The sequence below is a fragment of the Saccopteryx bilineata genome, chromosome 3 (genome assembly GCF_036850765.1).
Source record: "Saccopteryx bilineata isolate mSacBil1 chromosome 3, mSacBil1_pri_phased_curated, whole genome shotgun sequence".
Taxonomy (NCBI): Eukaryota; Metazoa; Chordata; class Mammalia; order Chiroptera; family Emballonuridae; genus Saccopteryx; species Saccopteryx bilineata.
In genome coordinates, this window is record NC_089492.1 from 247,644,620 (window position 1) to 247,672,101 (window position 27,482).

Sequence of the window (27,482 nt, forward strand, 5' to 3'; positions counted from 1 at the left end):
CTGAGCGCTAAAGCTTGTCTCGTGAGTGGCGACCACTTGAGCCAATAAAAGTCAGGGCATCCTCGTCTTGCACCACCCCGCAGACCGTTCTCATTTTCTCATACGTGGGATTCGGAAGGAGGGCGGGAACCTGAAGGATTCTCACGGGAGAAGCGCAGGCGTGTGGGTGAGTGGTCGCGATTGGGACTGGGACGGGGCTAGGAGAGCGCCTGAGCTTCGAGTCTGAACTCGGGCAACCTGGACCGATAACAAACAGTTGCAGTTTAGCCAAGGCACTTTCCTCTGAGCCCCAGTGTCCCTTAGCTGTAAAAACAGGGATTGAAGCGCGTAAGCTAGCGCACCTGTATAGCGCCCGGGACCTAGTGGGTGCGCTGTAAGTTTCCTTTCTTGTCCATCCACTTCTCTCAGCTGCGGCACTTTTACGGTGTCCCCCCTCTAAGCCTGAGAGTGGCTCTTTCTACACCAGCGCCACGACTTGTACTGCACGCGCTCTTCCCCAACACTGAGAGTGAGTTACTTTCCTCCCTTTTCCTCGGGATTTACCTTTCCGCCTCCTGGAAGCAGATGGAGCGATGGAGGCCTTCCTTTGCTCGTAGAGCAACACCTGTTTGTCAGATGTCCAATGTGTGTTAGGTACAGTGCTGAGCATTTTGTTTGCGTTCGTGAATAAAATGGATGTGCGTTGTAGAGCGTGCAGTTTGGTGGGAGAAACAAAAGCCAGTAAGAAACAAGTAGTTGCAACACCACACACACATACTTCCTATCCCTTCCCCATTTTTTTTCTCTTTAGCATTTAACACAAACATACTATATGTTTTCCATTTTGATCTTTAATGACTTTCTCCTACTAGAATGCGAGCTCCGTGAGTGCAGAGGTTTCTGTTTCTTCACTGATATATCCCCCTGCCCCGTGAACAGTGCCTGCCTGACCCATAGTGAATACATGTTTAGTGAATGAATACTAATAGAAGCAAACAGTGTACGTGATGGAGAATGAGAAAGAAGAGATTCAGGGAGGGCCTCTGAGGAGAGGTGACCTTTAAGCAATGCCTAAAAGGTGACAGTCATCCAGGCAGAGACAACAACATTTGTCAAGGCATGGCTTAAACGTAGTACCTCTTAGACTGAAAAGGTAGGGACACAGGAGGCATGAACCAGTTCTTTAAAATTCATGACTTATATGGCCAGCTTCTCTACCAATTTCCAAAATATCAGAGAAAGTGGGATTATTAAAACGTGGAAAAGGTAAATTTAAGGCAAAGACTGATAGGAATAACCTTCACAATGTATAGCTGCTTACAGTTAACAGGTTCCTTCACTTATCTCACTTTATTTTGCAAAAACTGCAAAGAGTAAGAATATACCATAAAGAGGGGACCACACCTCATTCCCTCATATACATACCTGGCACATAACATACAATAAAAATGGGTCAAATTGATGTAACACGGTGCTAGGCCACAAGCTCTATGAAGGTAAAGCCCATGTCCTATTTGCCTCTGCTCTATCCCAACACCTAGCACTGTGACTGGCTTCCAAACCTTATTTATAAACTGATTGAGCTCTCAGTATTCACTAGAGCCTTCCAAATGCCAGGTCTGTGCTTGGTGGTAGGATATATAAAACGAATAAGACACCATCTTGGCCCTCAAGGGTGTCCCAGTCTGCTAAGTATTCCCGAAATCAGAACCAGTAGTAGAACCAGGTTTTCTGATGCCAAACCTTTTTCTCTATAAGAAAGAGATTTATTGTACACAGAGAGACTGCCCTTTAAAATCAACAACAGTAAGTGCTAAGAAAATTTGGACAAAATCTTATCAGGAACAGCCTTAGGCAAGAAGATTAGATTCAATCCCGTAAGCAATGGGGAGCTGTTAGAAATTGCTGAGCAGGGGACTGGTGTCATCAGAGCTGGTGGCAGGTACACTGATGGATGGTGTAGACAGACAGGAAGCACCTCTTTTGGGCTCATGCGAAGCTCTAGTGTAAATGGACATGGGAAGCAGGAAAAGATCTTAATGATTAGGATGCCTGGGAAGTGATTAGTAACCAAGAAACGGGACTTCTGGGTCTTCTGGACAACTTGGTGGTTTGCCCCTCTGCCCTTCCACAGACTTGGCCCACACTTCGATCCTAACATTTTATGCACAAGTGAAATTAGTGCCCTTGGAAGCCTCTGAGGTACCCATAAAAGTCAGTGACCATTTGGGAAATTGGACACCTATTCTGTGGAGCCCAGTGGCCAGGCACTGGGAATTAGAGATGAAGATACCCTCTCCCCTGTCCTCTAGAAGCATGAAATCTAGTGAGAAAGAGCACCAGGCTGGAAACATAAGAGACCTACATGTGCATACTAACCTCACCACTTCTGGCTTCCTGACCTGAACCTCTTTTCTTTTCTGTGAAATGAGAAAGAACATGAATTGAGTAAAACACTGCAAAGTGCATGGCATAGACTCTGGTTCAGTTAGTGACATCTATTCTTATAATGGTTATTATTTGCTTAGTGGATGGCTCTTGTGCTAGGCCAGGAGCTCCTCCAGAGCAGAGGCAAGTGTTACTCACCTCTGCATTCTAGCACCTCACTCAGGAGCACCTATTAGTAAGTGTCTGTGGCGGGAATGAATGGGAAGAGATCAAAGGCTGGAGCTTTTGGAGGTATGATATGTACATCAGATAATGTTCTCTGACATGACACTTCCCCTCAGTTCAACTCTCAGACAAGAGGGAGCGAACACCCTCTTTCACTTTGATTTGCCTATAGAATTTTAAGTGAATAGTTTGCTAACAGGTCAGGTGATCAGATCTATTTCTATATAAACAGTGGATTTTCACACATAAATAAGAATAACCTTGATAAATTCCAAACTGTGGTCACAGAAACATCTCTAAATCATAGTCTTATAACTTCTTTTCCCTGAACTGTTTTTCAAACTATGTTTACCTAACAGCCCTGAAACCAAGCTCCACTTCCCTCCCTCCCTCCCTCCTTCCTTCCCTTCTTTCCCTTTCTTCCTTCCATGTAACACACATTTTAAAATATGCACTATGCTGTTTCATAAAATGAATAAAAAACAGGTCTCTGCCCTCAAGGAGATCACAGTCTCAAAAAAGAGGAAGACATGTAAACATATAGTTTTAGAATAGTGTGAAATGCTGCAAGGTAGAGATTCGTTCACTTGAAGAATACTTACTGAGCACCTATGATGCCCAGGGCTGGACCAAGTGCAGTAAGTGCTTGCAAGAAGGGGTGAAACCTAGCAGGCCTTCATAGAAGGTTCCAGCCTTCTGTTCTCTTTCTCTCTCCACTCCTCCCTTCCTTGGTGTCAGGACCTCCATCTCCAGACTCATGTACCTAGACCTGTTGAATCTACCTGAATAGCTGGATTTTGCTCTTCGATGCTCCATAGGCACTCAGCACACCTCAGACCGAACTTACCATTTCCCCCACTCCCTCTTTTCCCTAAAACTCAACTTTTCTTGAGCCCACTGTCCACCCAGCGATCCAAGCCAGACACCTGAATGTCCCTTCAGCCTCTCAGTCCCCCTTACTCCCTCACCTCCCATCTAGCCAGTCTCTGTGTCCTATTAATTCCCTCTTGAGTTTTTCTCAGTTGGCCGCTGGGCTGTCATTCTTTCTGGAGCCCCTCTGGTCTAGGTCCTCACCACCCCTCACCTCCTAGACCATCATAATCTCCTCCTGTTTTCATGTTATTGAGGAACAACATGTTCTGAAACCAGACAGACCAGAATTAAAATCCCAGTGCCACCATCTTAGGATCTTTGTGGCCTTGGGTAACTTATTAAACCTCTCCAGATCCGTTTTCCTGTATATAATGACCTCTAGTATTGGCCTTGTAAAGATTAAATGAGATGCAACAATTTGGTGGGTGAGTCACCAACAACGCTGAGTGAAAGAAACCAGATACAGAGGAAGATATGTGATTCTGTCTAGGTTAAAAAATCATTCATACGATTTGTAAAGGTGAAAACTGGGCAGAGCTGAACTGTAGAGGCTAGGGCTGCAAACAAAGGAGACAAAACTAAGACAAGCAAGGGAATGATTACATCGAAAGTCAAGATGGTTACAGGGGTGGGTTGTATGATCGGGAAGGGACACATATAAGCGGCCTCTGGGATGCTGGCAGCGAGTTTTTACTTAACTGAGTGGTAGCTACAAAGGTGTTCTTTGATAACATTTAAATATCTTTTCTAATTATTAAATTATACATACACTTTATCATTTAAAATCTTTTTAAAATTCAACAAGATTTTCTACGTAAAGTGCTTAATGCAGCAGTCAGAGCACAGGAAAAGGCCAGGAAACCTTGGCTGCCAGTTCTGATTGTTATGTCCTGTTTGCCTGCCTCCCCCGCTAGGCCCCAGAGCTCAGGGTGGGTTCATCCCTGTCCTCAATGCTCACACGGAGCATGGCGCCCGCAAGCCTTGGGGAGGATGGGAGGAATAGAGGTGACTAGAGTGTAACCACATGTTTTCCCTCTCCCGAACTGGCAAGGGGACGGGCCTGGGCCCATGACCTCACAGAGCCAGGCCTGCTCTGGGCAGAGCACCAGTGTCCCTCCCAGGCTGCTCCAGCTCTCCGATGATGGATGAGAGGGAAGAGGACGACGAGGAGGAAGCCTGGCTGCAGCTTCGGCCTGTGGAGCCCCTGCCCTCCCAGTGCTGCGGCAGTGGCTGCTGCCCCTGTGTGTTCGACCTCTATCACCGAGACCTGGCAAGGTGGGAGGCAGCCCGAGCCAGCAGGGACAGAAGCCTACTAAGAGGGAAGGAGTCACAGGTGAGGGAGAGCGGCTCCTCTGACGAGGGCCAGGGTGCAGCACCTATTGGCCTTGGCCCTGCACGGTGGACCTGCTTGGGAGGGCTTTCCCTGACTATACACGGAGAAAAAGGAATGCTTATTGGAAGTTTGGGGATCCAGGTTCAAAGCCTAGCCCTGAGCTAGGTCTGAGGGTGGTTCCAGGAGTGAATTAAATGTGGGCATTTTATAGGAGATCTAGGAGTTATGGCATACAGAGAAGACTTCCTGGAGGAGGTGAGGGTGGGGTGGACTGTTGAGGGCACTGGGCTGAGACTTAGAACACACGAATTTGAGTCCCTGCTCATGGTGTGACCTTAACAAGTAAGTTACTGCCACCCAGGACTTAGTTTTCCCACATGTAAAGTAAGGATATTAGCCTGACCTGTAGTGGCGCAGTGGATAAAGCGTCAACCTGGAAATGCTGAGGTCGCCGGTTCAAAACCCTGGGCTTGCCTGGTCAAGGCACATATGGGAGTTGATGCTTCCTGCTCCTCCCCCCTTCTCTCTCTCTCTTCTCTCTCTCTCTCTCCTTTCTAAAATGAATAAAAAAATTTTTTTTTAATTAAAATAAGGATATTAGATTAGATAACCATTAAGGTTGCATCAGTTTCTTTTTATTTTTTAAGTGAGAGGAGGGGAGATAGACAGACTACCGCATGCGCCCCAACTAGGATCCACCCATAGCCCCTGTCTGGGGACGATGTTCAAATCAGCTGAGCTATCCTCACACCTGGGGCTAATGCTCAAACCAATCGAGCCACTGGCTGCAAGAAGGGAACAGAGAGAAGGGGAAGGGGAAGAGAAACATATGGTCACTTCTTATGTGTGCTCTGACCAGGGATCAAACCTGGGATGTCCACACACCAGGCCAACGCTCAATCCACTGAGCAAACTGGCCAGGGCCAAGGTCTCACCAACTTCTAAATTTTGATAATCCAGGGTTGAAAGATGGGTGGGCATTGGAGATGAGTGTTCTGGGCAGAGGACCCAGATTAAGCAAATAAAAGCACACAGGTAGGAGGCAGCAAGGTGTTCTTGGGAGGAGGGAGAAGAGTCTGGCCTCTGATGCATAGGAGGTAAAATGAGGCCTGAGAGTCATCCACAGGGCCCTTGAGTGAACAGCTGAGTAGCCTGCAGTTTCCTTGGGGCTGAGAGGAGTCATGGAAGGCTTAGGAGCGGGGTGAGCTCAGTATAAATTGCTCTAGCATTTCAAAGTGTGAAAGGGAAGTAAGGTGGGACTACTATGTTATAGCAGAAAACTTACCAGCCCGGTAGCCTCTCATTGGGGAAAGTGAGAAGGATGCGTGTGGCTGCTTGCATTTCTCTTGAGCCCCAGAGTCTAGCTGTTGGATGTTTTCCTGTTGCAGAGCTGTCCCTCCAAACTGAACCCGGAGACATTCCTGGCCTTTTGCATCAGCACCATGGACAAGCTCACTAAGGATACCTACCGTGTCCGGTTTGCACTACCTGGGAACAGCCAGCTCGGCCTGTGGCCTGGCCAGCACCTCATCCTACGGTACACTCGGGTAGCGGGAGGGTTAGAGCTTCGCAGCCCTGCTTTGCCATTTGCTAACTGTGTGACCGAGGGCAGCTACTTAACCCCCACTAGTCATCTTCAAATAGACAGAGGGGTGCATGACTCACAGCATTCTTGGGATTGAACGGAGAGAATGCATTTTCATAATAAGTAACAATAATAGCATACACTTTTTTTCTTCTGAAGCTAGAAACGGGGAGAGACAGACTCCCGCATGCGCCCGACCAGGATCCACCCGGCACGCTCACCAGGGGGTGATGCTCTGCCCCTCCGGGACATCGCTCTGTCGTGACCAGAGCCACTCCAGCGCCCGGGGCAGAGGCCAAGGAGCCATCCCCAGCGCCCAGGCCATCTTTGCTCCAATGGAGCCTCGGCTGCGGGAGGGGAAGAGAGAGACAGAGAGGAAGGAGGGGGGGGTGGAGAAGCAGATGGGCGCTTCTCCTGTATGCCCTGGCCGGGAATCGAACCCGGGACTTCTGCACCCCAGGCTGACGCTCTACCACTGAGCCAACCGGCCAGGGCCAATAGCATACACTTTTTAGTACATATTATCCAAGGCACAGTTCTGTGTACTTATACATATGAACTCATTTAATTCTCACAAAATCCTGTGTGAAAGGTACTGTTAGCATACCCGAGAAGAAACTGAAGTCATAGCAGTTTAGTAACTTATCTAAGGTAATGTAGTTAGGAAATATTGGAGCCAGGATTTGAAGGCAGGCAGTGTAGCTCTAGAGTCTGTGCTCTTAACCTAATATGATTAACCCCAGTTGATAGAAGGGACATTGTCATGGAGAATAAGGGACTTGCCCAGTATCACACAGCTAAGTTGTGGAGCCAGGACTCAAACTCAGATAGCCCAGCTCCTGAGTGACACTCTTAACCACTCCTCTGAAATCCCTTCTTCCTCCCAGCCTACTTGTGTACTCTCCTCCTGCCTCAGTCCCCAGCTTCGCCTGCCCAGGGACAAGACCCTTGGGACCTCCAGATGGAGGCCTCTGCCGGGCAGCTGACTCTGTAGGTATGAGGCTCAGCAGAGAGCTCTGAGCTGCAGACGTGGCTATGGGAATCAGTGGCATAAGCCTGGATGGCATTTAGGAGCATGTGGCATGAAAAGAGGGAATGGCGGCATCATAATCCTGGCTACTCCAGCATTTACGGTATTGGGAAGAGGAGGAGGAGCCAGCAGAGGAGACAGCAGGTGCAGCTAGGGGAGAACCAGCAGAGAGCATATCACTGGTCACACTCTGGCCTCTTGACTTGTACTGACCCCTGGTGTTTGTGTCTCGCTTGTTCTGGTCTGTGGCTGGTGGTCCTTAAAGCTCGCCATTCCACTGGATGGGCCACAGGACAGGTCACAGCCTCGTGCAGCCAACCATACATAAATCAGGAACTCCCTCCCTGACCTCCACCCTCACTGCTACTCCGGTGACATTCCTAACACATGGAGCTAACCATGTCACTCCCTGTTCCAACACCTTCTGCTGCTCCGTGGCGCCTCGCCAGTGGCGTCCCAACCAGACTCCAGGTCCCTTCCCCACCAAGTTCTTCTCCTCCCCCTGCTGCACACCAGCCCCTTGTTCCAGCCTCAGGACCCCTCACCAACTCCCGCCCTACATTATCCTCCCTCTGAGTTTTTGCCCAGGTTATTCCCCTGCCTGCCCCCATTCTCACCTGTCATTGACCTGCTCATCCTTTCAACGCCAGCTCCAGGAGGCCTCCTGAGGTCCCGGTCCCCCGAGGAGAAGGCTTGCTCCCTCTGCAGCCTGTCAGTTTTGCCTCCCGTAGTCAGTGTGCCCATGCTTTTTGCATCCAAGCCATGTCATGTTTTGTTTGTTATTTACTCATTTGTTCCACAAGCATTTATTGAATGTTTCTGGTCAGTTCCCCTGCTTATGATGCATTAGGACAGGTTTGGTTTTTTTACCTCTTTGCATTGTAGGACTCGAAACGGGTGGTTAGGTGCTTCTGGGAAGTCTGAGTAGTGGTGAGGAATTTGGCTCTGCAGTCAGACAGAGTTACGGGTGAATTCTAGCTGTGTGACCTTGGGCAAGTGGCTTTCCTCTTCTTAGCATTGGTTTCTTCATTTGGGTTATTTTTTCAATTAAGTAAGTAATGCATATAATATGCTTGGTGTATAGTAGGCATTTAAGACAAAGCCGCTATTACTTATGATGATGATCCCACCTCCTTGTTGACATTGTGGAGAGGATTTGTGTGTGGGGTCGGGCTTTGGACTAGGGCACTTTGAGGATCCTTCCAATTCTCGTGATCCCTTTACGTGGTAGTAAGTGTATAATAAACAACTTGTTAAAAACAGTTGTTTTTATCTTTATCATTCTGTGGCCGAGAAGAGGTCAGAAAGAAACCACAGTGATGCCCTAAAAACAGTTCACATTATCAGTGTACTTCTTGAAGCATGTTCCCATTTGTAATCCTAGTGGAACTACACAACAGGGACAAAGGTGGCTGACCCCATCTTATACAAGGGCCGCTGAGGGACTAATGACCTGCCCAGGCACTCACGGCAGTAGGGGCACACGGTGCTCTTTTTTTCTTGCTCCATCTTGCTTGTCCCTCAGTGAGGACCACGAGGGTTGACCAGACCCCACCTTCACTTTCACCAGCCTGTCAGACTAGATACCTCTAAGGGTTTGTTGAGACAGACTGACTGCTTGACTGAGTGCTTCTCTTTCCTAGAGGGATAGTAGATGGCTTAGAAATTCAGAGAGCCTATACGCCCATCAGCCCTGTGAATGCAGAAGGATACTTTGAAGTTTTAATCAAGGTGAGCTGACTCACATACTTGTCTAAGAGGCTGTGGACTGGGGCCCTCATTTGCTGGCTTGATTGCGATGGGGCAGTTCCCACTGATGTGGGGAAAGCCAGTGTTCACATGGAAGGAGGCTGGCTTACGGGAAGAGAGGGGACAGTGAGGAAGGTCTTCTCCTATCTCTTTTACTGGTTGACCACCAACAGAGGGCTTATTCCTGACACTTTTTTTTTTTTGGTATTTTTCCGAAGTGTGTGTGTGTGGGGGAGCGTGACAGACTCCCGCATGCGCCCTACCAGGATCCACCCGGCATGCCCACCAGGGGATGGTGCTCGGCCCCTCTGGGGCATTGCTCCATTGCAACCAGAGCCATTCTAGCACCTGAGGCGGAGGCCATGGAGCTGTCCTCAGTGCCCAGACCAACTTTGCTCCAATGGAGCCTTGGCTGCAGAGGGGAAGAGAGAGATAGAGAAGAAGGAGAGGGGGAGGGGTGGAGAAGCAGACGGGCACTTCTATGTGCCCTGGCCGGGAATTGAATCCAAGACTTCCACACTCCAGGCTGACGCTCTACTGCTGAGCCAACTGGCCAGGGCCTGACATATCTTATGACAAGGAGGCTCAGACTGAGATAGTTAAAGCTACTTTTTCTCCTTTTCTTGCCTATCAATAGAGAGTGAGCACTGAACCAGGGGGAAGGGGCCCAAGCTGCCCAGCACCTATTGTGTGCTAGGCATGGGGGTCCAGATACATCTGGCATGGTGCCTGTCCTTAGAGGAGCAGCCTGGAACAGCACAACGTGATAGGCACCATGCCAGGAGGCCCCATCCAACTCAGGGTGCTGGAGCTGTGGGAAGGCAGGCCGGGCTTCCTAGAGGATGCGTGTTTAAGTAAAGGACTGGGACCAGAAGAGAGATGGAGGAGGAAGCTCTGGGTGCTGGAAGAACATGTACACTGGTAAAGGAAGCCAGATCAGGGAACTGTTTGTCATTTGTCCTGGATCGGAAGGGGGTGTGGAGGACCTTGTGGACCAAATTAACCTGAGGTCATCTCTCGGGAAGGTGGGCAGGGGCCAGGGCATGAGAGTTGGGCCTTAAAGGAGGAGTAGAAATTGGCAGTGGCAGGGAATGGCACTCAGGCCAAGGGGACAGATAACCAAAGGCAAGGAGGGGTGAGGCAGAACCGGGCCTTTGGGAACTCTTCCCAGTCTGAGTGGCAGGCGGAGAGGTACATGTGGGGGCAGCCACGGTGGGGAGGGCGTTGGCAGAGATGAGATGAATGAAATGGGTCAGGGACAAAGTACCCCAGAGACCCAAAGAATAGGCACCAAATGTATAAGAAGTCACAAGGGTCCAATTATGTATAAAAAATAATTAGGTGGAACCACATGAAATTGCTGATACTCTAATATTTTTGACTCACAGAAACAGCAGTTTCACATGGGTCATATAGCTCCAAGTCATCATTTCCCACATAGAATCCTAGGAAACACCAGTGTTTAAGAATAGCTTTCACATCCTTTTATCTCTCTTGGAGGACAGGAATTATCCCCATTTCATTGGTAAGAAAACTGAGGCCCCAGGAGGACCCGAGGCTCCACAGCTGGTAAGAGGCCTGGCTGGTGGTGAGCCCAGGCCTACTGACTCCAAGACCCCAGCGCTGTCTCGGCGCCCGCCTTCCCTGCCTGCCTACAGAGCCCGAGTGTTTACTCCCTCACACATAAGCTTGGAAGGGATCCCTTCTGCACACAACTGTTTGTCTGGGAGATTCCACAAATCCTCTCCAAATGGCCCGCTTCCCCACGCTGCTCGTCTGGGTGTGTTTCTGTGGAAAGGATAAGCCTGGAGACAGTCTCCCAGCTGCAGTGCTGATTCTGTCCTCGTCTACCGGAAAGCCTCCCTTTAGAGGGATGCTTCATTATCCCTGGGCTGCTGGCTGGGAGGAGCTGGAAATGTCTTTGCAAATTGGGAAGGCTGACGGGGTGTTTTTTTTTAGCTTACCCTCCCTGGTAGATGGGAAGGAGGAACTCCCATTTCTCGGGCACCTTCTGGGCACCAGGCACTGATTCTGGCTCTTTATTTTCATTATTTTGTTTCAACCTCATAACCCACCCTACAGAGTAGATCCTATTATCCCCATTTTACAGATGAAGAAGCTGATGCTCAGAGAGATGTCATTGTCCTAAGGCCTCTTGAATAATATAACAAAAGTTCAGTGTCAGTCCTGTTCAACAAGTGTTAGTGAGCCAGGCTCTATGTGGACTGTGCCTCCCCTGAGAGTGGGGCCAAAGGACAAGCTATGCTCTGAGACACAGCCGCCAGCAAGTTGGGAGAGCTGGAGCCCCACCCAGATCTCGCCCCGGCGAGCCGAGGACTTCCCTTGCTTTATGCACATGGTGCCCAAGGAAGTTGGGGACGGTACTAGAGGTGACTGTGGGTGCTTAAAAGCATGTCTGGTGACCAAAGCCTGGTCTGGTTATAATCTCATTCCAAACACCCTTCCGGTCCTGTCATTCAGTGCTTTCCTCTCTTCCTGACCTACAGCGTCTCCTTGCTGTTCCCAGCATGTGCCCTGGGCTGCCTACCCCTGACCATACTGTACCTGATGCTCAGAATCCTCTCTCCCTCCTGCTCCTTTTCCCAGTGAATTTGATCTTACCCAGGCTTCAAGGTCCAACTCAAATGCCTCCTCTGCCTCTCCAGGACGCTATCCTTGATCCTCTCCTTTGGAAGTGACTGTACCTCCTTAGTGTTCTCCCAGCACTTTATCCTTCCCATGGAGTATTAGATAGTCTCTACCTTGAGTATGTCTGAGACTCAGGTTCCTCCTAGGTTCTGAGCTCCTTAGAGGGAGAGCCTGAATCTGATTGATTCACTCACTCATCCATTCATTCATCCGTTTATTAAGTCTTTTCCATGGTTCAGGCACTGGCTGCCTTCATAGACCCTCAGGTCCGCTGTCTCCCCCGGAGCCTCAGCGTGGTGCCAGGCACAGAGTGGGCAGGCCCCAAGAAATGTAGACTTCCCTCTCCCAATAGAGGACTCTTCTCCACATCCTTCATTTTTCTCATCCAGCCAGGAATGCGGAGATTTCAAATGAGTGGTTTACAAACTGACTTGAGCCCATAAATACAGTATATTTGGTTTTGGCCTGTACACTGTTTTAAAATTTTGAATTAATTGCTGGCATTTCAAAAATGGGGGATTTTACATAAGAATATTAATTTGCTTCTCCTATGGAAAATCAGATCTAGCATCGTTGACCCCACAAACTATGTACTATAATTTACAGTGTGGCTTCTTCCTTTAGAAGGAACGTTCACTCCCCAGGTTACCTCAGTCCCCATCGTTCCCTTCTGTCCTCTGATACAGAGACTGTTAGTTGTCATTAATCATCTCATACTCAGTTCGTCACTCGGTTATGTTACCTATATGGGCTCTTAGTTATTTGTGGCTGAGTCTTAGTTATTTGTGGCTGAGACCTCTGGAGGTCCTATGGATTCTCATCTCAGCCTCACCATTTCCCTTCTGTGTAAGCTTCTCGGCCTCGTCTGAAATTGGGAATGACAGTACCAAGTCTGTGGGATGACTAGGAGGATTAAAGGAGATAACACATATAAAACACTTAGCATTGCAGAAAGGGCTCCACGTTCATGGATGGTGTGGTCTGCATTGGCAGCATGTGGCTGTCCCAACGAGGTCTCCCTGTGTTTGCTCCCAGTGCTACCAGACTGGGCTGATGTCCCGGTATGTTGAGTCCTGGAGAGCGGGAGACACGGCTTTCTGGCGAGGACCTTTTGGAGGCTTCTTCTACAAACCCAACCAGGTCAGTGCCAGCACACTGAGTGCTCAGGAGACCCTACCAGCTTCACTCAGGCTCCAGGCGGTAGAATCTCACTGTGCCGTTCTTCCTGGAGCCCACACCCAAGCCTAAAAGTATCCTTGGGGTTGGACATGGGAGGAGATGGAATATGCACTAAGAAACCAAATTGCCTGCCCGTGCTCTAGAACTATCCATGGTGGACTGCCCATTGCTTAGAAAATTCAGACTCATATACTTCAGACTCATGTACTTGGTATTTAAGGTCCCTCTCCTATCTCACCCTCAGATACCTTTCCAGATTCAAATTCCAGTTACAAGATGATAGAGACTGCCCCCTAAATATGTATGTCCCAAGGTTCACTGCTTGGGAGGTGACCGCTTCCCAGCCTGCAGTGCTCTTCTCCGCATCTTTATGCTGTGTTCAGAGCCTTCCCTGACGTCCCCAGGAAGAACGAGAAAGCTCTCATCAGTTGGTCCATATCTGGAAAGCAGTTTGGCAGTGTGAAGCATCTGAGTGTTAATTGTCGTTAATCATCTCATAGCCAGGTCATCACTCAGTTATGTTACCTGTGTGGGCCCTTAGTTATTTGTGGTTGAGACCTCCGTAGTTAAGGCTGGAGGTCCTATGGAGTATTTGACCCAGTAATTCCACTTCTGGATGTCTACCCTATGGAAAGAATGCAAAATGCCTACTCTCTTGCATACACTTATTGCAGCTTTGCTTATCATAGTGAGAAATTGGAGACAACTGAATATTCAACAACAGGGGAACAGTTAAGTACCCAGGGTTACAGGTACTTAAAAGAATATTATCCTGGATTTTAAAATTATGTTTGTAAGTGATATTATATGTTTATGTTATAAGATCAAGTGACAAGCACTGGGTACAAAACTACATGAACAATAGGCTGGGAAACTGAGTTAAAATGCACAGAAAGTATGAAAAGAAAATCCAATGAAATGATAGCAGCTCTGGGTGATGAAATAATGGGTGATTCTTAATTTCTTCATTATACTTTCCAAACTATCCACAGTGAACACCTATTACCTTTATAATTAGGAAAACAAAGCCAAACAAAAACAAATGGAAAAGAATGAATCATTCTTTTCTATTCTTTTTATTTTAGAATAGCTTTTATTGTTTTTCTTTTCCTTATTACAAATGCAATACATGTTCATTACCAAAAAAATCAGTAGCTACAGAGAGGCAATAAGAAGAAAATAAAGAACACCTGCAAGCGTCTCCCCAGACATTAGCCTTCCTACCTTGGCCTGTATCCTTCCAAACACTCTTCCCTGCGTGGGACACAACGAAGTGTGCACACATGTGTCAGGCTCTGATTTTAGAACTTACTGTGTAGTAACTCATTTATTCCTCCCAACAGCTCCTAGGTACTCCTGCCCTCATTTTACAGGTAAGGGGTGTCCATACATTAGTATTTCCTAGTAGTAACCAGTCTCAGCCTTGCATTTTAATTGGGCATGTCCCCGTGTCCCCTAGGCCCTTGAGAGCAAGAACTAGGGATTTCTGTTTCCTCCCAACTTTGAGGTGCTCCTGATGAAGGTTCTCTTGATCCTCTTTTCCGGGTGCCAGCTCCCCTGCATCCGCAGAACGCTGCTGGCAAGCCCCTGCATTTCCTAGCTAAGGAGGCGGCAGGGCCTAGCAGTGAGAAAGAGGTGGGATGTCCTCCACTGACCCTTGGCCCCTGAAACTGCAGCCAGACTTGGTTCTGCTCCTCTGAGACGGCTAGGGTCCTCTTCCCTGCGCTGTCTTGCTGTTCTGCAGCTGTCTTCATTGCAGATGGACATCAAGTTAGCTAAGAGGACTGAAAAATTAACATCTACCTGTGCATTCTTCTACAGACATTCACCTAGGGCCAGGCCCATGCTGGACCCTGGGGGCCTGAGATGGGTCAGACATGTTAGGTTTGGGTTCAGGTCCTTTAAATCAAGGTCCCTTTAAAACTCAAATTCTTCTCACCCAACTTCCCACTAGGGCAACATTTTCATTAATTAAGCGTCTCCCCCACCCAACCTCCCCCTCCTCTTAAGCAACTCCCCCCACTCTGGGAAGTTTCTGGGAAATGTCCTTGGGCCAAGGCCATCAGGAGGGACCTGAGGGTTGGGAAAGGGAGACAGTCTGTGACCAAAGGCAACAAACCAAGATATGCTGATGTGGGCATGTCCAGGTGCACCCACCCCCATGCCAGCAAATGTCTGCAGCAACTCCTTGATCAGACACCCCCTTCCTGCAGCTCTCCACTGATGCTACTAGGGCCTCAGCCCGTCTGTTTCACGAATGCATAAGTAAACTTCTTATAAAACTCATCAGGCCTGTGTATCCCTCCTTCGGCTGACCTAATGAGATAAGGCCCCTGTCCCCCAGAAGCGCACAGTTTGATGGAAAGACACAGGCAGATGCCGACAACACAGCGTGGCCAGGGTTGGGAGGCAGGTTGCACAGAGGGCTATGGGAAAGCAAGGAAGGACCCCGCACCTGTCTCTGGCTCAGGGAAGCTTCCCAGAGGAGAAGCTGAGTAGCAGTGGGAGGAGGAGGGGGGTGGGGGAGGAGGAGGAGGAGGAGCAGGGGGAGGAGGAGGAGGGGGAGGGGAAGGAGGAGGAGGGGGAGGAGGAGGAGGGGGAGGAGGAGGAGGAGCATGCAGGCTGAAGACGGGAAGGCTGGGAGAACAGGAACACCAGGCTGGATGGCGAGCCGGCAGTTCGGGCTCAGAAAGGGGAAGGAATCTAGCCGTTAAGCCTCAGGCTCCACCAGACATCTCATTTAATCCTCACAGTTCTGAGATAGGTGCTGTTATGGGAGTTGCTGTTATTTTTTTTTTTTTACCAGTGAAGAATCAGGTTCAGAGAGGTGAAAGAATTGGCCCAGATCATATGGCTAGGGATGTATACCCCGATCGGTATGACCCCTGGTACTTCAGGCAGTGTTTCCTGCAGTGATGTCTGCAGTGGCTGTCAGTAAAGCTAGTGAAAACCCAGACTGCATTCACAGAGGCCTAATCTCGGGCACTAACCTTTAAGGCACTGACCAGAAAGAGGATTGCCCTCTTTAAGAGGCCTGGAGCCAGGAAATGGGTTCAGTGAGGAAGGGATGATGGAACCGAAGGTGGAAAGCCAGTGTTATTACATGGCTTTTCTGTGCGGGCACTGTGCTGGGCGCTTGTGTACAGTGTCTCAGTTAGTCTAGAGTAGAGCAGTCTCAGGTTTCCAAGCCAGTGCCCTCAGATCTCTGCAGGGCTTGCCCTGGGACAGAAGCAGCAGCCCAGAGGGCAGGGCTGGGGTGCAGGCCGTGGGCAAGGCTTTGCTGAGAGCAGGTTTCAGCGGGATGTGAGGTGGGAAGACCTCCCTGGCAAGGGGCCTAGTCCATAGTAGAGCGAACTGACCTGACAGGTAATGGGTTACCTGGCAGCAGAGTCCTGTGGGGGTGCTTCAGAAGGAAAACAAACCACTTGTAGCATCGGCTACACCCTTATGTTCCTTTTTGGCCCCTAGATTCCATGACTTCTGTTACACAGACCTCCCAAGCTGTAGATTTTGACAAGCAAGGATGGTTTCCCAGAGGCAGTAGAGAGGGACACTCAGATGGATGAGCAGCAGGAAGAGCAGAGCCATTGTTCAGGCCAGCCCGAGAAAAGGCCAGTAGGTGGGTGAGGAGCCTCCCCTGCCCAGCCTGTCACACACCCATCCTGTTCCCCAGTACGGTGAGCTTCTCATGCTGGCTGCGGGCACCGGCCTGGCCCCCATGGTTCCCATCCTGCACAGCATCACAGACAATGCGGATGACGAGACCTTTGTCACCCTGGTTGGCTGCTTCAAGACCTTTGAGGGCATCTACCTGAAAACCTTCCTGCAGGAGCAGGCCCATTTCTGGAACATCCGCACCTTCTTTGTACTCAGCCAGGTAAGCCCAGGGTGCTGGGTGGCGACTTCCTTCCCTGGCTGAGACTCTGCGCTACCTTTGCCCCTGTCCTGAGGACCTGCTGTGGCCTCTGTGCTCTGAGCTGTAATAATAATCCCTGCCACTGGTGGAGTCCCACCGTGTGCCTGGCGAGGAAGGCAGGCAGTCGTGTTCATTATGTAGATGAGGAAACATGCTCAGAATGGTGACTGCGCCAGCCAGGGCCATGCTGCTAGACGGGGTGAAGCCTGGGTTTGAGCTGGCACTCTTGTTCTGACTCCAGAGCTCCAGCACTCACCCATCGTGCTTTGCTACCTGCTGTCCTCCCTCTGGCATTGTCAGCTGTGTGGTCTGGGAGCCTGGCTGTGGAGGCAGAGCCAGGCCACAGCATCCTCTAGGCTGTGATAAGCTCCCGAAGGCAGGAACCGCCTGTCTGGATCACCACACTGTCCTCAGTGCTTAGCCCAGAATAGCCACTCCCTCCATCAGCTGGTGGAGCAAACTGGATCCGAGTTCACCACATTGCTTAGTGTTCCTACTGCATACTCTGCCCTGCCTGGGAGGGAAGTTGCTTTCCCCCTCTGGGCTGCAGATAGTCTGGCTGGAAGCGACCCTTCCCCCTGGCTCCCCACCCCCTCTGCCCGCAGGCCTTCCCCGCCCACCCCTCTGGGCCGTGGCATGGGGGACGCATCATGCCCCTTATCTGGAGCCAGGCCCTCAGCTCTCTTTGCTTCCTGCCTTCCCCTCGCCTGTAGCTTCATTTCTCTTCCCTGCACCCCCTGGGTCGGGGTGCCCTGCTGGTGCCTCCTCCTATTCTCTGTTGCTCAAGGTCAGCCTCATTGCCCTGTACTGTGGACCACCCTTGTCATCAGTTTCCTCTTTGAGACCCTCGACATTGTGGCTGGGTGGGGTGTTGGGAAGCTGGGTTTCCCTTCCCAATGCCAGAAGTCCTGGGATCCCCCGTGGCCAGGGTCTGCTGGCAGTCCATCAGGAGGGTCAGGCTTAGTGAACACTAGTAGCAGCAGCAGTGCCCGGGACGAGAGAAAGAAGCAGCAGGCTAGTGCAGCCTGAGGGAGGGTGGGGTGCGGGAAGGACCACTGCGTCCGGGCAGCACTCTCGGCCCTGCCTGAGGCCTGGTCACGGAGGGTGGGAGGTGGCGCAGGGAGCTGGCACCTGGCAGAGTCGGCCCAGCTTCCTTTTTCCCAGCCACTGCCAGGTGCCCAATACGAACATGAAGATGACCTGCTCGCTGTCCCCCAGGTACTGACCTGTCTGTGGGGAAGTAGCCACAGGGACGGCTGACAATGGCTGCCCTTCATTGAGTGCTTTCTCTGGGCCTGGCACTGTTCTAAGCATTTTATGTGTGTTAACCCCCCACCACAATCTTAGCTTTGTACTGCCGTCACACCCACTGTACAAATGTGGAAACTGAGGCACAGGAAATTTAAGAACCTTGCTTAAGGTAACAGCGAGTTGGTGGAGGGCTGGGTGTGAACCCTGGTGTTCTTAGTCCAGAGGCCCTGCTCTTACTGCTCATCAGTATAAGGATGGGTGCTGCCGGGGGTGTTCCGGATGCTGCAGCAAGCAGGGAGGGCTTCACAGAGGAGATGGCACCTGAGCCTGGGCTTGCAGGTAGAGTTCAAGTCCACCAGCAATAGAGGGCCTTTGGCCCTGGGCTGGGGCTGGGATGATGCGAGTGGCCTGGGCTGGGGCAGGTGAGTAGACTGGCCATCCGTGGCCGGGGCGATGGAGTGAGAGGTACTCCTACCCTTCTGTGCCCCCTTTGCTCAGGATGCCCCCTCTTCGGCCTGGCCGCACCAGCCAGTGACAGCTGGAATTTCAGGCGTCTCCCTGCTCTAGCCACCCCCTGTTGATTTGTGCTTCACCTTGCAGCTGGAAGGGCAGCTCTGACCACCCCCTTGCCCACTTCTAGCCTTTCCCTGGCTCCCTACTGCTCTCAGGACCACGTCCGAGTCCTCCCGGCTATCCCAGTCCGCGAAGGCCTTGGCTCCCACAGGCTGTCCTGGTGTCACTGGTCTGCTGTGCTTGCAAGCGCTCTGTGCTTTTCTGGCTGCCGGGCCTTGCTCTCCAGCACTCCCCTTGCCAGAGCACTTTCCCCCCTTCCTCACCTAACGCCTACTCAGCCCTCATATCTCTGCTGAGGTGTAATTCCATTCGGGAAGCTTTCCCTGAGCCACAGTCTGGTGTAGATGTTTCTGCTGTCACAGCCGGGGCTCTCCTCCTTCACGCACCCACGTGCTATAAGTGCCATTTACCCGTCTGGTCCCCACCTAGGCAGTAACCAGACCCAGCACACCTCTTCCTGCAAAATCACTGAACTGGCCTGAAGGGATCTGGCAGTGGGGAGGAGACGTGAGGCCAGTGGTCCCTGCCGTCCAGGGTGCATAGGGTGTGTCAGAGCCTGCAGGTTGCTGGAAAGATCCAGATAATCAGAGGATCCCCTGTGGTACCACAGTGCTATGCTCCGAGGGCCCTGGGGTCACACAGACTGTGAGGTGGCTACATGGCCCTGTGAGTGCACCTGGGATGAGAGGTCTGCACTCATGGGGCGTCTGCCAGGGTATCTCCATCACCCACACTCATCACAGCAGCTCAGAGAGGTCCCTGTCACTCAACTAGGATGAGGCAGCAAAACCCAGATGCAGCCCCACCCCCCTCTCCTTCCTGCCTCTGCTTAGCCCCAGGAAATAGGAGCTCGCTGAACAGGGGTTGCGGAGGTCTGAATAGTCCTATTCTGTTGGGGGTTTCTGTTTGGGGTGCTGGTTACATGAGTTCTTCTCTTTGTTAAAGGTCTTCAAACTATGTATACTTAGTGATTTCTACAATTTTCTATTCGTGTCATACTTTGATAAAATGTTTACTTAAAAGAAATTCCTCCAAGTCAGCTGGTGGTGGAGCTTTTCTTTTGTGACCCTGAGGCTGAAAGTCACAGTCTGAGTCTAAAAGCCCAGAGGGGACAGGCCTGGGTCCCTCAGGCACTGTGCAGCCCCACACTACCTCTAACCCAGTGGTAGTCCACCTGGTCCCTACAGCCCACTAGTGGGCGTTCCAGCTTTCATGGTGGGCGGTAGCAGAGCAACCAAAGTACAATATAAATAAAAAGATAGATTTAACTATAGTAAGTTGTTTTATAAAGATTTATTCTGCCAAACTTAGCAAAAATCCAACATAAAGTACTTGGTAAGTAATTATTATTATATGCTTTAACTTGCTGTAACTCTGCTTTATAAATTTTATAAAGTAAAGTTACTTCCCTACTTTATAAATCACCATTACTGTGGAACCGGTGGGCAGTTAGAAAATTTTACTACTAACAGAGATACAAAAGTGGGCGGTAGGTATAAAAAGGTTGACTAGCCCTGCTCTAGCCTTTCTCTGTGAGAGAAATAATTTTTTTATTTTATTTGTTTATTTTTTTACAGAGACAGAGAGTGAGTCAGAGAGAGGGATAGACAGGGACAGACAGGAACGGAGATAGATGAGAAGCATCAATCATTAGTTTTTCGTTGCACATTGTGACACCTTAGTTGTTCATTGACTGTCTTCTCATATGTGCCTTGACCGTGGGCCTTCAGCAGACCGAGTAACCCCTTGCTGGAGCCAGCGACCTTGGGTTCAAGCTGGTGGGCTTTTTGCTCAAACCAGATGAGCCCACGCTCAAGCTGGCGACCTCGGGGTCTCAAACCTGGGTCCTCTGCATCCCAGTCCGACACTCCACCCACTGCGCCACCGCCTGGTCAGGCTCTGTGAGAGAAATAGACCATTCTCCTGCTCTGGTACACACGGCCAGGAGGAGGCGGGGAGCCTTGCTTGTTAGAGCAGCTGCCCTTTTCCCAGCGCCTAGCACAGCGCTAGGCACGGAGTGACCCCTCAGTAAATCTTGGTAACTCAACAAGTTAATTGAAACCTTAAAACAGATGAACAAAAGTTATGTTCCTAGGGTAATGGGTCTAGGCAACCTTGGAAAGATGCTCAGAGACCCACAGTAATGCAGAGGAAACATTCCCTCTACGGCGACAGGTACAGTGGCCCCCAAGAGGCAGAGAGGAACGATGGGGCCGGAGTGCCAGTCCTGCCACTGCCCCTGCTTCCTTGTGTGCCCTGGGCAGCATCCCTCCTCCCCACGCCTCCCTTGTTGTGGGAGGGTAACCACCTACCCACAGCTGGTGGCGAGGGTGCTGAGTCCCAGCATTAGCAAGTCCCTGGCCCATGGTAGGGCTAGGTGAAGATTGCCTTCCCACCCCCTCTGCCTCAGTTTCTTCATTAGGTGAAGAGTTGGCTGTGTAAACTCTGAGGGCCCCCCTCACGCTGTAGTCATCCCACTGTCTCTCATCATCCCAGGAGACCTCCCCGGAGCAGCTTCCCTGGAGTTACCGGGAGAAGACCCGCTTTGGCCGCCTGGCCCAGGACCTGATTGAAGAGCTGGTTGGCTCCTGTCGGAGAAAGCCATTTGCATTGGTCTGTGGCTCAACCGAGTTTACCAAGGACATGGCCAGGTGCTTGCTGCGTGCAGGCCTGGCCGAGGACTCCTACTTTCTCTTCTAGGCCTGACCTCCCTTCCAAAGCCCAGGCCAGGGGCCTGCCAGTGTGACACAGGGAGTCGCACAGGCTGGAATCAGAAAATGTGGACAGAAGACCACTGCTGACTTGCCAGGTGATCTTGGGTGGATGTCTTTACCTCTGTGCACCTGTTTCTCATCTACCCAGGAAGTCACTGACTCCCTCAGGCAGGCATCCTGCTATGTGGAGGGAGGAGAGGCTGCAGGAGCCAGGGGAGAGGAGTCGCCAGCCTGGCAGTCAGGGGGGCCACCCTGGAGGGACCCTGGTCCAGGCCAAGCCCCAGAATGAGTAGGAGTGGGCAGGAGAAGGGGCTAGAAGGGCTGCCCCGGTTCCTCAGATTAGAGGGCTTATGCGGGGCTCCTATCAGACCATGCCCTGTAATATCTATTCCAAAGATTGGGTGGCCGCAGAGCTGGCTCAGATCAGGTGTCCATTAAGTGTTCAGGGAGTGACCACAGGAGTGTCAGAGGCTCTGACGAGGAAGAATTTGCCTTATGTACCTCCAGTGCCAAGAGCCTAACACAGGAAGGTCTTGGGTTCCCTGACCTGACCACATTCAAGGGAGGTGGGGCCTTGGACTACCTTTGTTCTGTATTGGCCCTGGGCCTTTCTTGCTGCCAATGGCTTCCCTCTCAGTCTCCCCTCCCTGGCTCAAGAGACCATCCCAGAGTCCTTTTTACCAACAAAAGAGGCACAGACGCCCCTCCCTCCTGATGGCAGCCAGCTTCGCCCTCCCTTCAGTTCTGGTGCCCTGGTGACGGTTGCTATGGAGATCTAAAGATAGAGCAGGAGTCAGGAGACCTGGGTCCCTCTCCCTGCTCTGCCCACTGAATGGATGGTGATTCTGAATCCACCCACCTCTTCCTTCCACATCCCGCCCCCTCCATCCTGCAAGGGGCATGCCCTCCCCAGGGAAGCCAGCGCCCCTGGGCAGCGCGCTGCAGTTAATGAATTCTGCTTTTGACAGCCCGGCTCCAGTGCACTGCACCAGCTCAGGCTGGCTACAGGCAGTCCCAGAATCAGAATATTAAGTCATGGAATTCAGAATGAGAGAACCATACAATTTGAGAGTTAGAATTTTAGTCAAAGACTCCCAGTCCTCATCATATCGGAGATTAAAGTTCAGGTCTCCAGAAAGGATCCAGACGCATTATATCAACGGGGAAACCAATGGCCAGTGAAGCGAACTGACCTGACCACGGTAAAACAGTTCACAGCAGGGCCAGCATTAGAAGCCAGTTCTCCTAGTGGCAGCCTGGTGTTCAGAGTTCTGTACCAGTGGTTTTCAAATCGGGCTGCGCACAGCAGCCGTGAAGGGAGGGCCACATGGGATTCCTAGGCCCCCCAGCAACCAGAGCAGTCTCATTGTTGTCCCGTTTATATCTTGGGGCTTGGATTGATTTCCACTTGTGAATAAAGGGTTTCCTTGTACCGCCAAGAAGTTGCAACAAATCTATGCTGAATCATATTTGGTAAATAATCATGACAAGCAGTTGGGGGTGGTACCAAAGATTTCAAACTATCATATGATCACCGGCAGAATTCCGTGATCAGATAGATGTGGGGAATGCTGAGCGTGACCTCCACCAGGAATCATGTAGATGAGTATATTAAAGGCTCTGGAAAGTCCAGTGGTAAAGACACTTTCATTTTGTTTAACCCAGAGTTTCCCAAGCTTGTTTAACTGTGGAACATTTTTGTCCACCAGATCTTTTGAGAGTGGTGATCCATGGAATGTGCTTTGAGGAAGGCGGGTCTGTTGCAGAGCCTCCTTTCAGCAGAGTGTAGTGTGTGGGAAGGCCCTGCACTGAGTCAGAGGTCCCAGCAGGAACTGTGATCTCTTTCGGCCTCGCTTGTGACCTGGGCAAGACGCGTTTCCTCTCTCAGGACCTTGGGAATCCGGCCATCGTCCTCCACGTTCTCCTGCCCCTCAGTCAGTCCCTCTCACTGGTTTTCCTCACGCTCGCAGATGCTCCCAGGACCCATTGTGAACCAGAGTCTGTTCTGGGCACCGAGGAAACAAGTGAAAGGCAGATGCAGTTCTAGTAAGCGCCACTGGGAAGCTTGCAGCCCAAAAGGAGAGCAGAAATGAAACCAGTAATTCTGAAAGGGACGAGTGCTCTGGACAGGAAATACGGGTGCTAGGAGAGTGGATGGCAGGGGGTTTGGCCTAACAAGGAGAGGGCCAGGACACACCACCACACTGAGGGTAGTGGCTTCAGAGGTAATGTCCTCACTCATAGGGGGTCCACAATCAAGAGGTGCGGAGTCTAGGGCAGTTCTTGTGTGTCTGTCTTTGTCCCCTCTTAGATATTTGATATTAGACAAGGCTACACAGTGGCCTGGAATGTCACCCTCCTCTTCCCCTCACTCTGTGAGGGATCTGCGACATGGACAGTGGTGGGGTCTGTTATCGTGGGACATTGGTAGGACCCCAGCCATACCCTTGGTGCCAAGATGCCAAAGGCTCATATCATCTGGAAACTTGAGAGCTTGAGGCTGGATGTTGTACCTCGCAGGTTCTGAGTGCATCAGGAGGAGAACTGGTGGGGGTTTGTGAGGGTGGACCTCTTTGAATCGGCAGGGAGGTTCCCATCAGCGGGCCCGGGCCGGCCATCTCTCCTGATCATGCCCCGCCACAGGTCGTGGGAAGTGTGCCATCAGGTGATGGCAGCGAAAACGACAGCTGCCTCAGTCCAGCCCTCGCCGAGCTTTGCCTGCACGGCTCGGCCGCTCCCCTCATTGGTCTCCCAGCCTCCAGCCTCTCCTCCCACACCCCCATACTGACCAGACCGATTTTTTTTTATTAACATGAGATCTACCCTCTTAACACATTTTTAAGAGCACACTGCATTATTATTGACAGGTACAGGCCTCCAGCGCTTATCAGACCACTTTTTCTAATACCCACAACATTGAGCCTGTCACTCCCTTGCTTGAGATCCTCTGACGGCTCCCTGCGACCCTCAGGATGTAACCTCTCAGCTCTGTTTACCTTTCCAGACCTATTTTATGTCACTGACCCCTTCTGCCCCCAACTCTTATGTTGCAAACTTGCTCTCTTGTGTCAGTCATTCCCTTCACATTTGCTGCTTCCTCAGCATGGGCCACCCTGCCATCCTCTGTCACCACTCGCCTTGACCTCCTTGTGTTTTAAGGGCTTGGCTCAGTGTCGCTTCCTCTCAGCCTAGATTGGTGAGCAGTCTTGTGCGCTCTGTTCTTGCACCTCAGACTGTCTTGTTTGCATGTGAGCACATCACAGGTCCCATGCCACAGCCTGCTCATTGTGTCCCCAGTGTGGGAGGGTGCTCTGTACTTCTGAATGTCAACCACCTGAATAATATACAACTAATATTCATGGAGTACTCTACAGATTGCGAAATGCTTTTTCATCTACTTCGAAGTGTGTAATTCCAATTTACTGATGAGGAAGCTAAACTTCCGAGACTTGAAGCAATTCTCCAAGGTCATGTATAGGTACACAAATTTCAACATGCTGTAATTGTTTATACTGGTTACATGTGACACATGAGTGCACCAGGAGATGTGTATAACGATTTTCATTGCTGCACTGTTTGAAATAGCAAAGAATAAAAAGCACTTAGCTGTCCATCAGTAAGAGAATGGAGAGTGAACTGTTCTATAGAGATTCGTGCAGTGGAATACCATACAGCAGTTAAAATGAATGAACCAGACCCTGGCCGGTTGGCTCAGTGGTAGAGCATTGGCCTGGCGTGCAGGAGTCCAGGGTTCGATTTCCGGCCAGGGCACACAGGAGAGGCGCCCATTTGTTTCTCCACCCCTCCCCCTCTCCTTCCTCTCTGTCTCTCTCTTCACCTCCCGCAGCGAGGCTCCATTGGAGCAAAGATGGCCCAGGCGCTGGGGATGGCTCTGTGGCCTCTGCCCCAGGCGCTAGACTGGCTCTGGACACAACAGAGCGATGCCCCAGAGGGGCAAAGCATCGCCCCCTGGTGGGCATGCCGGGTGGATCCCGGTCGGGCGCATGCGGGAGTCTGTCTGTCTGCCTCTCCGTTTCCAGCTTCGGAAAAATGAAAAAAAAAAATTAATGAACCAGGCCTACATGTATCAACATAGACTAACTCCTAAAAACGTAACAATCAAGTGGAAAGCAATTGTAGAAGGCAAGGTACAGTGAGATAGCCTATCTGGAAAGTTTAAAAACATAAAATGATGCCAAATGCTCAGGAAGGAGATCCGCCAACCTAACCGGTAGAGATGACCTTTGGGGATAGAGGGAAGGAGATGGGGTGGGTTGGGTGGACGCTGTTAGCAATTTTATAAGAATATTTTATTTTTTATTTTTATTTTTTTTCTTTTCATTTTTCTGAAGCTGGAAACAGGGAGAGACAGTCAGACAGACTCCCGCATGCGCCCGACCGGGATCCACCCGGCATGTCCACCATGGGGCGACGCTCTGCCCACCAGGGGGGCGATGCTCTGCCCCTCCGGGGCGTCGCCATGTTGCGACCAGAGCTACTCTAGCGCCTGAGGCAGCGGCCACAGAGCCATCCCCAGCGCCCGGGCCATCTTTGCTCCAATGGAGCCTTGGCTGCGGGAGGGGAAGAGAGAGACAGAGAGGAAAGCGCGGCGGAGGGGTGGAGAAGCAAATGGGCGCTTCTCCTGTGTGCCCTGGCCGGGAATCGAACCCGGGTCCTCCGCACGCTAGGCCGACGCTCTACCGCTGAGCCAACCGGCCAGGGCCTATAAGAATATTTTAAATGAGTGTGGCCAAATATGAACATTTGGTGAATCTGAGTAGTTGGGTCCACTAATTCTGCTTTATTATGTTCTACCATTTTTGTGTTTGAAATGGTTCATAATTAAAGATGTTGTTAGCGTGTGAGAGAGAAAAAAGAGAGAGAGAGAGACAGGAAGGGAGAGAGAGAAGGGAAGGAGATAGAGTGAGAAGCATCAATTCATAGTTGCGTCACTTTAATTGTTCATTCATTGCTTCTCATATGTGCCTTGACCTGGGGGCTCAAGCTGAGCCATTGACCCCTTGGCATGAGCAAGGGGGGCTCAAGTCAGCGACCTCTGAGCTCAAGCCAGCAACCATGGGATCATGTCTATGAACCCATACTCAAGCCAATGACCCTACACTCAAGTTGGTGAGCCTGCGCTCAAGCCGGATGAGCCCATGCTCAAGCCAGCGACCTCAGGGTTTCAAACTTGGGACCTCGGCATCCCAGGCTGACGCTCTATTCACTGTACCACCACCAGTCAGGCTTATAATTTAAAAATTTAAAAATAAGATTACGGTAAATATGCCTGCTCCAAGTGCTTCAGAAACTAGAGGCTTAAAAACATTCATTCCCTCTCTCCCACCTCAGGATTTGTTCTGTCCCTTTATGCCTCCAAGCTTTTCAGTCTCTCACTGGACACAGTCTGTGAGCGCCTCTGTGTGCCGGCCTGGTCTGGATACAGTGGTAATAGTGTCAGCAATCCCAGCACTCGTAGCTCATGTGCTGTTCCTTCTGCTTGTTCCTCTTCCTTATAGACTCAAACCAGAGTGACTTTCCAGACACAAGTGGTATTCTTCTTTCCTTCTTTTTAAAAATTTGATTTCTTTTTATACAAGGCACATCTAGGTTCAGGTCTTACTGATTTTGTAAGTATTCAAAGCAAGTAACCTGGCCTCTCTGAGCCTCGGTTTACTCATCTACAAAATGGAGGTGGTAGCACATCTCCCAGGGTTGTGTGAGAGTGAAGGAAACGTGTGTGATGCCTAAGCACAGCACCTGGCACGGAATGGGTGTGAGGACCCAGTCCCCTTCTGTCCTCACCCTTCTCAGGAGTGCCTGGCCCGTGGCTGGCCTCTGAGGATAGCACATGTTCTCACACTTTTCACTATCCGGAATTCCCCTTTTCATTATTTTCCCCATGCTTTGGAAGATTTTGATCCCAAATTGTATGTATTAAGTCATTATTAATTTATCTCTCATTTTTTATTAATCAAAGACATAGATAACTACCCCTCAGAGCTTCTGATCTGTGCAGCCAGCTGGGAGCTGCACGT

General features: G+C 50.7%; 1 protein-coding gene and 1 non-coding gene across 4 annotated transcripts; one reads left to right on the forward strand and one right to left on the reverse strand.

Annotated features, from left to right (window-relative positions):
- The first annotated feature begins 122 nt into the window (after positions 1-122).
- CYB5RL (cytochrome b5 reductase like) lies at positions 123-25,012 on the forward strand. 3 transcript variants are annotated; one of them, XM_066269111.1, is made up of 8 exons: positions 123-166; positions 4,517-4,798; positions 6,187-6,335; positions 9,057-9,144; positions 12,847-12,951; positions 14,334-14,363; positions 16,664-16,867; positions 21,227-25,011. In XM_066269111.1, the coding sequence occupies exons 2-8, from the start codon at positions 4,604-4,606 to the stop codon at positions 21,428-21,430; spliced, it is 975 nt and encodes a 324-aa protein (XP_066125208.1). In that variant the 5' UTR covers positions 123-166; positions 4,517-4,603; the 3' UTR covers positions 21,431-25,011. The 3 variants fall into 3 exon arrangements, with proteins under 3 accessions (XP_066125208.1, XP_066125209.1, XP_066125210.1); XM_066269112.1 differs by lacking the exon at positions 14,334-14,363 and having other exon boundaries at positions 21,227-25,010; XM_066269113.1 differs by lacking the exon at positions 123-166 and having other exon boundaries at positions 4,538-4,798; positions 21,227-25,012.
- Positions 6,803-6,878, reverse strand: TRNAP-GGG (transfer RNA proline (anticodon GGG)). Its single transcript has one exon. It is a non-coding gene; the product is annotated as a tRNA-Pro (tRNA).
- Positions 25,013-27,482: the final 2,470 nt, after the last annotated feature.